The following is a 14,428-nucleotide window of genomic DNA, read 5'->3' as shown; positions in this document are numbered from 1 at the left end:
TCACATTATGCCGTGTGCAGCTCTGCACAACATACCTAAAATCCTACACTGAACAGTGGAATCACATTGGTTCCATAGACAGAGGATGCTCTGCACCCACAGAGAGGATGGGAAAACAAGATGTTTCCCTTTTAGGGGCAAATTCTGAAATGCTTACTCAATTACTAGACAAATTCTCATTGAAGTTAATGGGAGATTTGCCAGAGTAAACTCCAGTTTTAAGAAGGGGCAATTTTTAAATACTTTTAAAAGATCACTGGCTCATGTGTCTACATTTTCCCTCCAAATTCAAATAAATTTACATTTTAGTTTAAAAGAGTTTATTGTGCTGGTCCTTTCCTCTGAAACATTTGTACATGCTTCTTGTACTTCTACCATTTATCCTATACCATGCACATCAACATGCATGCTTCAGCCTGAGTAACAAAGCCGAGCAGATTTTCAATAAATAGCTGTAACAGCCTCTCTGGCTATGGTTCTCAAGTTGTAGGACATCTATGAGTTGTGTATACACAGATGTAGTGCATTATGTTACAATCAAACTCCTTGCTTGTGGACACTTGCAGAAGTATTTGATGTTGAAAGACTGTTGTCTACTTTCCAGCCATCATTGCAAGGAATCCCGAGCAGAAAGGTTCTTCATTTTCCATGCTTTCATTGATGAGGCTACTAACTCTCCTACCACTCGAATGTCAGCTGCCTTTAATGCTGGATGTCCACTCACTATAAAATACAACAGTTTTGTTTGTAAATTGCAAGTCCATAAATTAAGGTTACACAAACTGATAACAGCATGATCAAAATCATCCCTATTGAGAGAAGGTTTGACATGGAGTCCCCTCCCCTCCCACACACATTGCCTAGGGACCTGGCAATTCTGTTGGCTCCCCTGAAAGTAGGTTAAGTGTTTCAGTTTAGGACAGGTGTAGGAAGCCCCTGTTCAAGAGGCAGAGCATCGGTATTGGTATGTGTGTTGTGGGCACATTGGGGCATCACTCTAAGAGGCCAGACAATCTGACTAACCATGAAAAGTTTAGAGCATTTAGAAGAATCTACCTTTAAACAGAAAAGATTTATCAACCTTATTTGTAGGAAAGCTGATACTCTGCTATAGTTTTGATTACTAACCAGCAACTGCCATGCTCAATCCAGATCCCTAGCACAGGATAATCCTGAAAGCACAGGAGACCCTGAGAGGGAATGGGCCACCCATTTCTTAGCTCATATATGGGAGGGGGGCAGGGAGAAGGATTACACATCCCCAGTGGGCAAATTCCAGCAAGCACAAGAAAAGAGAATGTGGGGCTGACAAACACTTCCACCCTTGCGACTAATCTCCCCATATTCACCTGCCATCCATTTCCACGGGTGTGTCTAGACTACAGGGTTTTGTCGACAAAGGTGGACTTTTGTCGACAAAACTAAACCTGCGTCTATACTACCGCTGAGTACTGTCGACATAATGTCGACAGAACTCAGCAGTTTTGTCGACGCTGGTAAACCTCATTTTACGAGGAATAACGCCTTTTGTCGACAGAATTCTGTTGACAGACGGCGTTATTTCATCTAAACTGTCCTTTGCGTCTACACTGCCATGTCGACAAAACAGCTTGCTTTGTCGACAGAATTGAATGTAGTCTAGACGCTCTTTGTCGACAGTATCTTCTTTGTCTAGACGCTCTTTGTCGACAGTAGTCTAAACTTCTGTCGACAAAAGCCTGTAGTCTAGACGTACCCCACATTACATTTCCCAAGGTCACACCTCCACTCACTCCTGCAGTACCCAATCCCAGCCCCGACCTAACTCACAATCCTTCTCCCCCCTCAATCACCTATCCCCATTTTTATTCCTCCCTAGAATTTCCCTCTCCCTGCTGCAGCAACCCATAACTCCTCTTCCCCATTCCACCAATCCCTAATTCCTCCACCCTTTCCAGCAAGCATTCAAGTGCATGATTTATTCTGGTTTTGAATGAAGTTTGACCACCTGAATTTTTTGCTGTACTCAGAGCACATTTCCCAGGAATCAAAACAAAACAAAGCAAACAAAAATCCAACCCTTTGACAAAGGCAGACTGCAGCAACATGGCTAAATTTATTCTCCTATCTCTTCCAAAGGCTGGATTCAAACAAAGTGCCCCCCATGCGGTTCAGATTCAATGGCACATAGCATCCCCTTGAGCCGTCCCACTCCAGTGAATACTGGCTGGCTGCAGCTTTCTTGAGTAATCTCTGTCTGCATATGAACAGCATCATGTCTGTGGTGGGTGCGTGTGTACGCACGCTAGTCCCGTGCCAAACTTTTTGCCACTAATGTTTCCCATATTGTTACCAAAGGGGATGTGGTTGCTTTGCACTAGCTGAGGTAAACACTGAGTGCCTAAGACCCTTTGGGGTCTGACCAGAGCTACAATTTGATCCTTAAGCCTGAGGGGTGGGAAGGGGAGGGGGAAGAGTTGAATGTGTTAACCTTCTGAATTTTTTTTCTGGAAGGGACATATCTTGGAAGCTGTGTGATCAAATGTCCCCAATTTTGGTTCATTAGCTCTATGTCATCCTCTGATGAGGCATACCAAGTTTGAAAGCAATCTAAGTACACATGCAGATTTCAAAGCATTGTGAATAGTCATCCTTTAAACAGAAAAGGCTTCCCCAATCTTAACTGTAGTATATCTGGCGCTCTCCTACAATAAAAGGATAATCCTAGATTTAAAAAAAAACAAACAAAAATAAACACTACCACCAACAAAAGCAGCAAGATGGAGTTATTCTAACATATATTTTTTTCAGAGGTGTTTACAGAATTATACCCTGCACACAAACAAAGCTTGATGAATGTGTATAAATCACTGAGATACTTCACTGAGATTTTAGCCTTACAAGTTTGATCTTGCAACCATTGAATTCCCAGACCTCCAGTTGCAGGAAGAAATTTGGGAGTGCAAGCAATGTAGAACCCAGCCCCATGTGATACAAGAGAATAATTGCTACTTTTGCTTATTTTTAGTTCTTTAGAAAACAAAATCAGGAAAACAAACACCATACTGCCTCCTGAACTTGGCTAAGTTACAATGTGCAGTTTTAAAAACAGTTTGCAATATTTACTTGCACTAGCATTCAGTAAATATTTTTAGATTTAAAAACATGAAAAGATTAAAGCAAATGTAGAAATATAATCTTTATGAGAACAGAAAAAAACAACTTTAACATACTTATAAAGCAAAAGATGAAATTGAAAAGATATAAGGGTGAGGCAAAATTAAAGCTGCTGCATTGTGGGCAGTGAAAAGATGAAATGGTACCCCCAAAGGAGGAAGGAAAGAAGTGTGGTCATAGATCCACTCATACACCAGCTAGTTCATGAGCTCAGTAAGTGCACTGCAGAGAGGGGTGCAGTAGCGGTCATGTGTCTGTTGTAGACCCAGAAGCTATTTTGCCTCCCAAAGTCAAAATACCTCCTGTTCTTCCTCACTCATGCAGCAGGGGCACCTCTGTGAAGGAGATCGAAGCAGGTGCATAGGAAGCCATGTGATTCTTGATCTGGATCAGGTAAACGTGGGAGCAACCATGAGACATGGGAGTTGGGAGAAGCTCTGTTAACTTTAGTACATTTATAATATAGCACTTAGTATCCTGTAGTGTCAACTAGCCACACCTCATTGATAGAACATTTATTTTTAAAAAAGACAGCAACAATAACAGCTATGTTGCTGGTTTGAATTTTGGTTTACTTTTAAAACAAACAGTATAGACCATCTATTTGCAATAAATTGATGCATGCAGTTTTTCTAAGTAACCATAATTTTCAATAGATAAAAAAAATTTAAGTTTTTTAATTTATTCTAAAACAGGGAAAGAACAAGCAAAACAAAGGGCCTCTTCCTGCTAATATTTACATGCATATGCACAAATGACATGTCACTGATGTGAAATTAGTAGGACCACTTGTGAGAGTTAAGTTACAAGGGAAAGTGTTTGCAGCAGTGACCCTGCACATTAGTGCTGATCCAGCTAGAGTTAAATTCATTCCAGTGAGAGGTAATCAAAAGTCTCAAAAAAAACCCACTTCTTTTTTTTCGGAATCTATATATTAATATTTCCCCATGAGAAGTAATTCCTCCATATGGCTGAAGATGTTACTACCACAAGCAGAGTCATGCTACATTTTAGACCTGAACACACACCTTGTAAATCTTTCCAAACTCTTACTTTCAACTTTAATGAGAAACACGCTACTGAGCTTGAGGACTGCCTCAAACAGGAAAGTCAATTTAAAGATTAAAAATATAAAAGCAACCAATTGCCAGGACCATTTATATTATGATTTCTATGTATATAAAAAAGAAGAAACACTACAGTCAGTAGAAAAACAAGAACACGTGAGAAGAACAGCAGAAGGGATAGGAAAGAGAAGCAGCTGGAAGAAATAAGCAGGAAGCCCCAAAATGGAAACTCTTTTTGGCAGGAGCTGTGGAAAATAGGCATACATCCTTAGAACTGAACTGCATAAAACAGTCTATTACCAATTAAGATTTGAAACAGTACACTTGAACCTCTTTAATCTGGAAAATTTGGGAAATAATCTATGCCAGATTATGTACTCTTCCAGATCATGGGTGCTCAGGTATACTTTTTTTAAAGGTGAAAATAAAAAAACATTTTGTAACATACCACATTTTTATTAAGCATGTAGCATAGAGAGCAATACATATGGGGGCTTGGAGAAAGGTAGTTCTCTGAAAGTTACATCTCTTTTCACAAGAGATCACTATTCAATGCTACAGTATATTCTTCTCACTGTATAAGTCTACATCTTTTTTTCAGAAGATATTAAATTATGCCAGTTTATACATCCTATTAATTTAAAAAGTCTTAGGTGCTCCATAAACATGTAACAAATTAAAATGTGAGCAGAGGGATCTGGAAGTAAATAAGAAAGAGAAGAACCCTATTAGACAGTGTGTATGATCCATAATGAGGGGTGAAATTTGGCTAGATTAAGCACTGAAAGTTCAAATATTTGTCTGATATCTGGGGTACTGCTGCCAGAGAACCCTTGGAGTGCAACAGCAATGGGATGTTAGGAAAAGTTTTGGAGCTGGGGAGACAATAAGGAGAAAAGAAGGGAAAGGAATCAAAGGACATATCCAATCTAAAATACTTCTCAGTTTAGTTCCATTCAAGAAATAGACAACTATCTGGAGGAGCAGAGATGTGTTCTTGTTTAACCAACAAATTTGCCCACCTCAGAAGATAACCCTTATTGACCTACACCCAGACTGCCACCCCAAGGTAGGTCTGGAGGGAAGATCCAAACATGGAAAGGAAAATTAATTGCCTCTGTAATACCATCCCTGCTTTCTTAAGGCACTATCATGGGTGCTTAGTAGATCTGGCATTTTGCTTGGGGGAAGGGGCAAAGATGGAGCAGACTAGGGGAAGTGTTGGTAGGCAAGAAAGTAAGGCTGGGAAGGACATATCTGTTGGTTTCCTCCCCCCACTCCTCCATCTGTGTAGAAAACAGAAAAGATTATCTTCTCTCCAGATTACTCCCACACAGTTCCTCAGGGCAGTCACGAGCAGTAAGGAATCCAATGAGTACTGAGGGCTTCCCTATGGAATAGAACTGGTGGACTTCAGTATAGATGGCCCTGTATCTCACAGGACCTGCTGGTTTTTAGAGTGAGTCTGCAACCTATTTGAGCTGGGGTAATAATGCCTGTCCCAGTGTAACCACCACCAGGCAAATTTGAACTAGAGATCTCTGGGCTCAGTAGAGAAGGCTCTTCCCTTTGACCTAAATGCCAGCTGGCCCTCAGCCCATGCTGTAGAGGTCTCTTGTTCTTATCTGTTTCTGTGGTATAGGTACCACTGTATGGGGCAGTAAACACCAAGCTGGGTAACACCAGCAGAATGATACTGGAGGAACTCCATGAGGGGATTCTGCTTGTGAATTCAGACTCTCTTAGCTATTTCATTGAATTGGGAGCTTGTGTTTATTTGGTGACCTACTTTCCTCGTTGAATGATCTTGCATTTAAACTGCATTAAAACACATTGTTTAAGTGACCCTCTCTTACCGAGTGATTCAGGTTGCTCTATTGAACTGAGCTGTCCATATAATTATTTACAATGCTGCCAAATTTTTGTCATCTGAAAACTATACCAACAATCATTTATATTTTTTTAGAGAAAAAGATTTTGAATAGCACTCATCTAAGAACAGATCCCTAAGAGACTCCTCTAGAAATGCTCTGTTTGGATAATGATTCTGCATTTACCATTACTTTTGAAAACTACCATTTAGCCTGCTTTTAATCCATTGTGTGTATATGTGCTACACTGATTTGTATACTGCTTAAGTAGAATATTATGAAGTACTAACTCAAATACTTTACAGAAGACTAAAAATATTATGTTACTGTAGTTTCTTTTGTCAACTCAATTTGTAACCTCATTAAAAATAATGTCAAGTTTGTGTTATTAATTATTTTTCATTAATCATGTGGACAGGCATGCATTACATTTCTTTCTTTACTGAATGCATCCATTTTCAAATTTTTCATGATTTTGGCCATGATGAATGTCAAGCTAACTGGCCTAAAGTTACCCAGCTCATAAATTACATATAGAATTAAACTACTGAATGAAAGTTTAGGAGCAAATCTGCCAAAATAAAATGAATTCACCTATCTGTTAAAAATTTAACATTGCAGAGTTACAAAACAGCTTGTTTTATGTTGGCAGTGACAAAGAAAATTCTCAGTTATGTTTTCTACTGATAAAAAATTATGTTAGATACACTGTTTATTTAATGTTATAAATTTATTTTATGTTGGCAGAATTTGCTTCTAACATGAAAGCAAGACAAAATTGAAAAAACTGCACTGTTTATCATGTTCTACTACAATATTTACAATGTAAATCTAGACCTTTTAAAATATTATTTGAAATATTTGCATTTGAATATCATCTCTCTCCTTCACAGACCTGTTTCTTAGAATTGATCCTATAGTTGTCATAATCTTATGTTTACCACATTATAATCTAATGCCATTGAAAAGTATTAATGTCACATATTCAGCATTATGACTACGTTTAAAATAATACACATTTAAACAAAGAATGCACTCTTATAATCAGTAAAGATGGCAAGGACAACTAATAATTAAAGAAAGGTACAAAAGGGCTTTAAAGTTTCTCCAAATAGTAAGAATTTATTTAAATGAATGTGTTTGATCAATTCACAAAAAGTTTCCTCATATTGCAGCTATGGTATATTGATATTTGTATATGATCATGTTCTGTGCATTACGGTGGTTATATATTTTTTCAAAAGTTAATCCACTTGAAAATTTATTAAGCAGTAAAACTAAAATTCTATTAACCTTAATGGGATTTACACAAGAGTATTCACATTTAATATAGATGTAACCCTGCTGCTTAAAATTATTGCCAGAAGAAAAAAGCAGGCTTACTATAGTTAAAGTACAGCCATCACATTTTCTATTTATGTAGTCCTTCACAAGGGTAATCCTCTGTGTATTAGAGAGAGAAAAAAGCCAGAGACTGGTTAGTCTTTAAACTTCTCAGATGTAAGATAAGATAACTGCATTTGCCAATGAAGGATGATCTTGTCTGTGACAGAATAACAAATCACCACTGGAATTAGAGCTGTGTAAGTAATCAATTTTCAGTTCAGTGGCTGAATCAGAAAAAATGTTTTAGTTAGACCCTAAGGGTGCATCTACACAATACTCTTACTCGAACAAGCTATGCAAATTGCATAGCTTATTCCGAGTGTATTTCAAAATAGCTTATTTTGTAATTTGGCGCTGTCTACACAGCGCTAAATTTCAAAATAATTCGCTATTCCAAAATGCCCCAGGACGTTGGAATAAGCTGCTTGTTATTTTGAAATCTATTTCGAAATATTGGGCGCACTGTCAAGATGCATTACAGTATCTTGAAATAACTCCACAGTGTAGACGTACCCTAAAATACTTTTTAAAAAATGTGATGACAACCCCCAGCCCAAAAATAAATTCATTGAAACATTTTGTTCAACTAGAAACATAGTTTGTTTTGTTTTTGATGGACTTTCCCCTCTATTTTATTGTTTTACCTTTTAACTAAAATAAAAACATAAATAAACCAAGGTAAAAATTCAAAACAGAAAGCCAATATCAAAATTAAATTTTCTACTTTTTAAATTATTTGTGCATGCTTTATCAGCAGAAACAATTCAGCAAATTTGACAAATTTATGAAATGTTTCAATCTATTCAAATATGCATTTTTCAGCAAAAGAAAAAAAATCCATCCAATTTTAACTGGAATAAGGAAAGGGACATATTACGTATGGCAAAACAGCGCTCTTGGTCTTCCCAGGTCCTGAAACTGCTATTGCTCATATGTATACCATAAATTGATGCTGCTGCTACACGGCTCCTTAATGTACTATGATTAACAAAAATCCAGACTCTTTGTACTTCCACACCTCACAACCAAAATAAGTTTAAAAAACCCACCTTTTTGTTTTGGCAATTAATTTTCCTGATGTTCTACAGAGTATGTCAAATGAGCTTGATCCTACTAACATTTACTGGTGCATTTGAATTACTTGTTTTATTGGAGTAGTCCTTCTGAATATTGAATTGTATAAAGTTGAATTCAGTGGCACTGCTCACAGGTGAATTTCATCATTATGCAGATGACCAGAATGAGACCTATGAACCATGGAAGTCCATTTGGAGATCGCAAAATAGGTGGGATTTAAATGGTGCACGGAACTTGAATGATTCATAGTTTTTGTGCTGGTTCTTTGCACAGGGGTAAATTTCATCTTAAGTGAGTAAAATTATTCATATAAGTTATGCAGAAATAGGTACTTTTTTAGCAGAATGTTTCATGTGGGCCACAATGAATATATTGTCTGTGGAAATGAGTTTTCCCACATTCCTTAACATTTTAAACCTAGTATCTCTCAGCAACCGACTTCAGCTTCATCTATTTGGGTATGTCTACACAGCAAAGTTATTTTGAAATAACAGCCGTTGTTTCAAAATAACTTTCCTAGCATCTACACAGCCAAACTGCTATTTTGAAATTAATTCCAAACCGTGGAGTGCTTATTTCAAATTTGGTAAACCTCATTCCACGAGGAATAACGCCAAATTCAAAATAGCTATTTCGAAATAAGTGCTGTGTAGACACTTATTTTGAAATAGGGGGCCTCCAGCCTTCCAGGGTGCCCTGGTGGCCACTCCAGCCTCAACGAAGAACTCCTTTCCCTCCTCTCCTTCCTGGAGCCCTTAAAGGGGTTGACTCTGGCCACAGTGACTGTGCCAGCTCCAAGCATGCCAGCCCAGAGCCAGCAGTCACTGCCCCTGACCCAGTGACCCCAAAACATGTGCCAGCAAGCCACTGGAAGCCAGCCCCCCACCGCTCCCCAGGAGCAGTCTGCCAGCTCCTAGGAGCCTGCCAGGGCCCGGAGAAGGTGGGCGTCTTCCTGGTCCAGGGTGGAGATCATGGACCTTATTCAGGTTTTGGGGGGGATGCCCCCAACATCCATGATCTCCACACTAGATGGAGGAAAGCAGCTGTCTATGGCAGGATAGCTGCCAGCCTGGCCACCAAAGGCCACATGCGAACCCAGGAGCAGATTTGCATGAAAATCAAGTTGGTCCAGTGAGACCCCCAACCCTGAGCTTCTCCTCCCCCTTCTTCCCCTTGCTTCCCCCTTCCAGTTACCTTCTCCCAGGTTTCCCCCTCCCCTCTCCCACCCTCTCTTCTCTCCTCTCCCGCCTCCTTTCCCCAGTCTCACCAGAGTTTAATCCCCCCCCCCCCAAGTTCTGTTAAATAGAGAGTTTGTGTTCATGAAAATATATGCATTTTATTTGACATCAGGAAGGGAGGGTAGGGAAGTGTAGGTGGAAGGACATGAGGGAGGAATGAGGCCAGGGAGGCTCTTAGAGCTCCTCAGGGTGGAAGCTCTCCCACAGGGCTTTCTGGATACTGACAGTCCCCGATGGACCACCTGGATGGCAGCCTGAAGAAAGTGCAACCAGGCTCATAGCAACGTGTCCAAGAGAAGCACCAGAGTGCCCAGAGGCAGCTCTGGCTCCATGTTGCAGAATGTTGTGGTATCCTGAGTGAGGGCAACCAGAGCTCGCAGAGCCAATACCCTTTGAGAATAAACAATATCTACTATCATTGTGAACAGCCTACAGCATGAAGCAGGTTTGAAAGCTCTTTCCATAGACTTATGTCAAAATATTAGGGCATGATTTTCATAAGTAATGAACATCGATTTGTATCGCCAACAGATGGAACGGAACCTGGGACCTCTGGCGCTTAGTACATGAGCCTCTACAGCCTGAGCTAAAAGCCAGCCTTAGAGCACACTCATTTTTTCTCTCTGTCTGTGGTCTAAATACCACTACATGGGAAAGTACACCCCACCTGGAAGATGATCCCATTTATTTATTCTCATTTATTTCATTAGTGGTTTGAAATTCAGCATCTTTGAAAATCTGCCCAACAAGGTTACTGTCTCCTCTTTTATTTTGTTTCTGAACATGGAGAAAATACTTCCAAGGAGAAGGTTCTTTCTTCACCTCAAAAAATATATTTTGGCCTTGGAAAGGGTTCAGAAAAGGGCAACTAAAATGATTAGGAGTTTGGAACGAGTCCCAGCAACTGGGACTTTTCAGTTTAGAAAAGAGGAGACTGAGGGGGGATATGATAGAGGTATATAAAATCATGAGTGGTGTGGAGAGGGCAGATAAAGGGAAGTTATTTATTAGTTCCCATAATAGAAGAACTAGAGGACACCAAATGAAATTGCTGGGTAGCAGGTCTAGAACTAATAAAAGAAAGTTCTTCCTCACACAGCGTGTAGTCATCCTGTGGAACTTCTTGCCAGAGGAGGCTGTGAAGGCTAAGACTATAACAGAGTTTAAAGAGAAGTTAGATAATTTCATGGAGATTAGGTCCATAAAAGGCTATTAGCCAGGGGATAGAAATGGTGTCCCTGGCCTCTGTTTGTCAGAGGCTGGAGAAGGATGGCAGGAGACAAATCGCTGATTATTGTCTTCAGTCCACCCTCTTTAGGATACCTGGTGCTGGCCATTGTTGGCAGACAGGCTACTGGGCTAGATGGACCTTTGGTCTGACCCAGTACAGCTGTTCTTATGTACAAAGTAGGGTAGTCAACACAAAAGGGTTGTTACAGACTCTATCATCCACTTCTCTATCTTCTACATTTCTCTTATCCATCAAGAAATCAAAGTTCAATTAAAACATAAATTTGTAAAGTCACAGACTATATCTTTATAAGCAGTATAATGCCCCCATGTTTCCACTCCAATATAAAAATAAGCGAAAACAAAATTTATTGAAATTTTACTGAAGCCGGAAAAAAGCGGCGGACATCTTTATTTAAATCCCGCGGGGGATATTTAAATCCCCCACGGATTTCCCTATTCTGAAGTTTAAAATTAGAATGCCCCTTTCGGAAAAGGGGCCAGTGTAGACATAGCCTAAGAGTTAAAGTCACAAAAGAATGCCCATGTGCTAGGCACGCTTGCTAGCACCTGAAAATGCAATCCTTATGTATGAAAATGAATGCACAACTTTTCTAACACAACTGCTACCTCGAACTCTAATTAATGTTTTTCTGCTGAATTGCCTCTATTTTCCCTCTATTCCACTGAACAGTGCTGAGGGAAAAACCTGTGGAAACAACGCAGGGGTCTCATGAAACAAAATGATAATTTTGCTCAGTGTTCCTTTACCACCATCATCTTCTTTTAGTCTTTCTGCAAAATATCCATATTGCTATTGGGCCACTTGCAAGAGAGAATAGTGGTCAAGGCAAGAAAAGCCAGGAAAGAAGACAAAGGAAGAGCAATTCTAAAATTTACATGTGCCTTAAATCTTGTGTAGGAGAGAGTCAAATCTCAACCATAATATATAAATCTTCTCTCTGCTACTGGATTCCTTTCACAAACCATCATGCGGCCAAGAGAGCTAACAGCAGCCCCATACAGACCCCTTGTCTCCTGACCATTCTGTGCTCTGGCTGAGCCCAGTCTACCCCCACCAAAACGGATTTTCAAGATCAATATAGAGAAAGAGGTCTGTGCATATCATAGCCTGCCATATCAAAAGAGTATGCAAATTCTTTACAATTCCATATTCTGCACAGCCTCCCACCCCAATTATTAAATTACAGGGTATTAAGCGCAACTACATAAAGCACTCTAAAAAGACAAATTTCAGAGACAAATGCTATTGCCAAAAAAAGAGAGCATGCAATTAAGTTTTTAAATAATTCTTACCACATTTTATACTAAAATTAGCACTTTCAAAAGACAATAGCAAACTGCAATACTATCAAAGATGCTCATCTGAAACAGTGTAGCAATGCACAGTGACAGAATCCTGATCATTCCTTAAATTTTGATGCTATGCACAAATAACACTCATCTACCCCTTAATTATTAAAATAATTCTGTAACTCTAAAGTGAATCTAGATTAATATTTATATGAAGAGATTGAGAAGAATTTCATGTTTCCTTTTTGCATAGCACAATAACAGAAACGTATGCTATTCTACTTGATTTTCAGTGAGAATACATTAGCACAAACTTTTCGTTAATTGGACTCTCAGTAAGTACACAGCAATGAACATTAGTCTCTCTTCATTGCTTTTTAAAACCTTTATGTCTACCCAGGTCTCATAGCCTTACAGATTTTAATGGCCTTAATGAAGAAAAAGAGCATTGTTATTCAATTTGATTCAAGCTGATCTCCATTCAGAATGACAATGTCGCCATTCACAATGCTATTGTTAGGGTTGTTTCATCATTTCTATTTTAAGTCCTGTTTATCAGGAGTTCTTAACTTGGCAATAAATTTCTCTCTCAGGTCTGAAACTTGGCACACAAAGTCTATGATCTGCCCCCTCAAATCCTTTCTGTACACAAACCAATTGTCAAACACATCAATTTGACCAGTTATTCAAAAATCATAGTTCATATCACTCAAAACCAGCATCGATCTAAAAACTGAACACAGTACTCCATAATATAATCTAATGCTCTGATTTCCTGTCTTTAAGAACCAAAATTAAAAAGGTTCACAAGACTGAGCTTGAAATATGCGCTTCACATATGCATGCTTGCTTTGTACAGAGTTGGTCTCCAAGATTTTTAGCACACAAAATTATTAATAACTGGAATGAGATCTCAAGTTGGGCACCCAACTTATTAGCCACCTTTGAAAACGGAGGTCCTAAGGTATACTGAGTCCTTTTAACACATTTAGCGGCATATTCAATATCACGAATTTCAGAGAATTGAAAATTAGAACAAATTAACAAAAAATGTATAATACCTTTCACACAGGTACACTTTGCACTTCAAGGCCAAAATCCTCAGGTCTGCATTCACCCCAAGGGAGCTGATAAGTACTAGACACCTGTGAATGGGCAAAAGGGGAGAGCAATCCCTCCCACATGCCTTGGAAGGATTGAAGAGCTACTTCCATGCAATCTGCATCCTTTATATAAGACGAATGACCATGGCACCTGCTTAGCCATGCATCTCAGCATGCCCTCTGCCACAGTTCCATGAGTCTAAGCTACCACTTGAATGCCCCTTCTGTACAGTCATCCAACGAGCCCCAGCAGAATCTGGCTTGATATCACAAAATATCAGTAATGCATTTAAGCATATGTGCAGTACAAACCAGTCCCACTACAAAACACCTTCTGCATCAAATTTGTAAATGCCCTCTACAAGATTCTCCTCAGCTGCCCAAATAGTCTATTTTCTCCACTCATCCTGCCTCACATGAAAATATTAAGTATGTTTCCTGATTTTCTATTTCACAAATACAATCACCCTACTCTCACTTGTGCTTTTAAGTATGGCTAGAGTGACTACTTGAATATCTAACTTCAGTATTAAGTCTCTTTTGTTGATATGCAAAGCATAAGTGGCAATGAATGAATGGGGCATTTTTGTGCTGTGATCCAAAACTGAACATTAAAAGGACTTGCATTTAAAACAGACTTTTCCTTTTCCTCTTTCTCATGCTACCCTGCTATAAAATGCCTATGTTAAGTTATGGAAGATGAGGTAACCAGTAGTGATGGGGAGCAAGAACAGGGTTGGCTGAAGCAAAACCACAAGTGGACCCTGAGATTATTACATCTTAAATGAAAATTATTGTTTTCAAAACCCTGGTTCTTCTATTGGGGGGTAAAAACAATAAGAGGAACAAAGGGGTATCTCCCAGTTAGCAGCTGTAACAGAAAGCTGAAGGATGATAGTGGGTCAAAAGGAAGACAAAAGAAACAAGCGCTGCAAAACTTCTACAGAGAAACTTAGTAACAAAGAGTAGGCGGGAAAGTGACCTGT

At 39.2% G+C, this 14,428-nt stretch overlaps 1 protein-coding gene across 8 annotated transcripts in view; it reads right to left on the bottom strand.

Annotated features, from left to right (window-relative positions):
- Window positions 1-278: 278 nt before the first annotated feature.
- The window catches only part of IQCM (IQ motif containing M), a 166,479-nt gene continuing 152,329 nt past the window's right edge, over window positions 279-14,428 (bottom strand). For 4 of the 8 annotated variants that reach the window (XM_025185501.3, XM_025185499.3, XM_025185513.3 and 1 more), the window contains one exon: window positions 282-723. In XM_025185501.3, coding sequence (XP_025041286.1) covers window positions 608-723 — 116 coding nt within the window. In that variant the 3' untranslated portion in view covers window positions 282-607. Of the gene's footprint in view, window positions 724-14,428 lie in introns of all 8 variants that reach the window. The other 4 variants (XM_025185487.3, XM_025185515.3, XM_075930014.2 and 1 more) reach the window with 2 other exon arrangements.

Source organism: Pelodiscus sinensis, chromosome 4, assembly GCF_052426305.1.
Source record: "Pelodiscus sinensis isolate ZL-2025 chromosome 4, ASM5242630v1, whole genome shotgun sequence".
NCBI lineage: Eukaryota > Metazoa > Chordata > Testudines > Trionychidae > Pelodiscus > Pelodiscus sinensis.
Note: the sequence above shows the minus strand (reverse complement) of the source record. Positions and strands in the feature narration are given on the sequence as shown.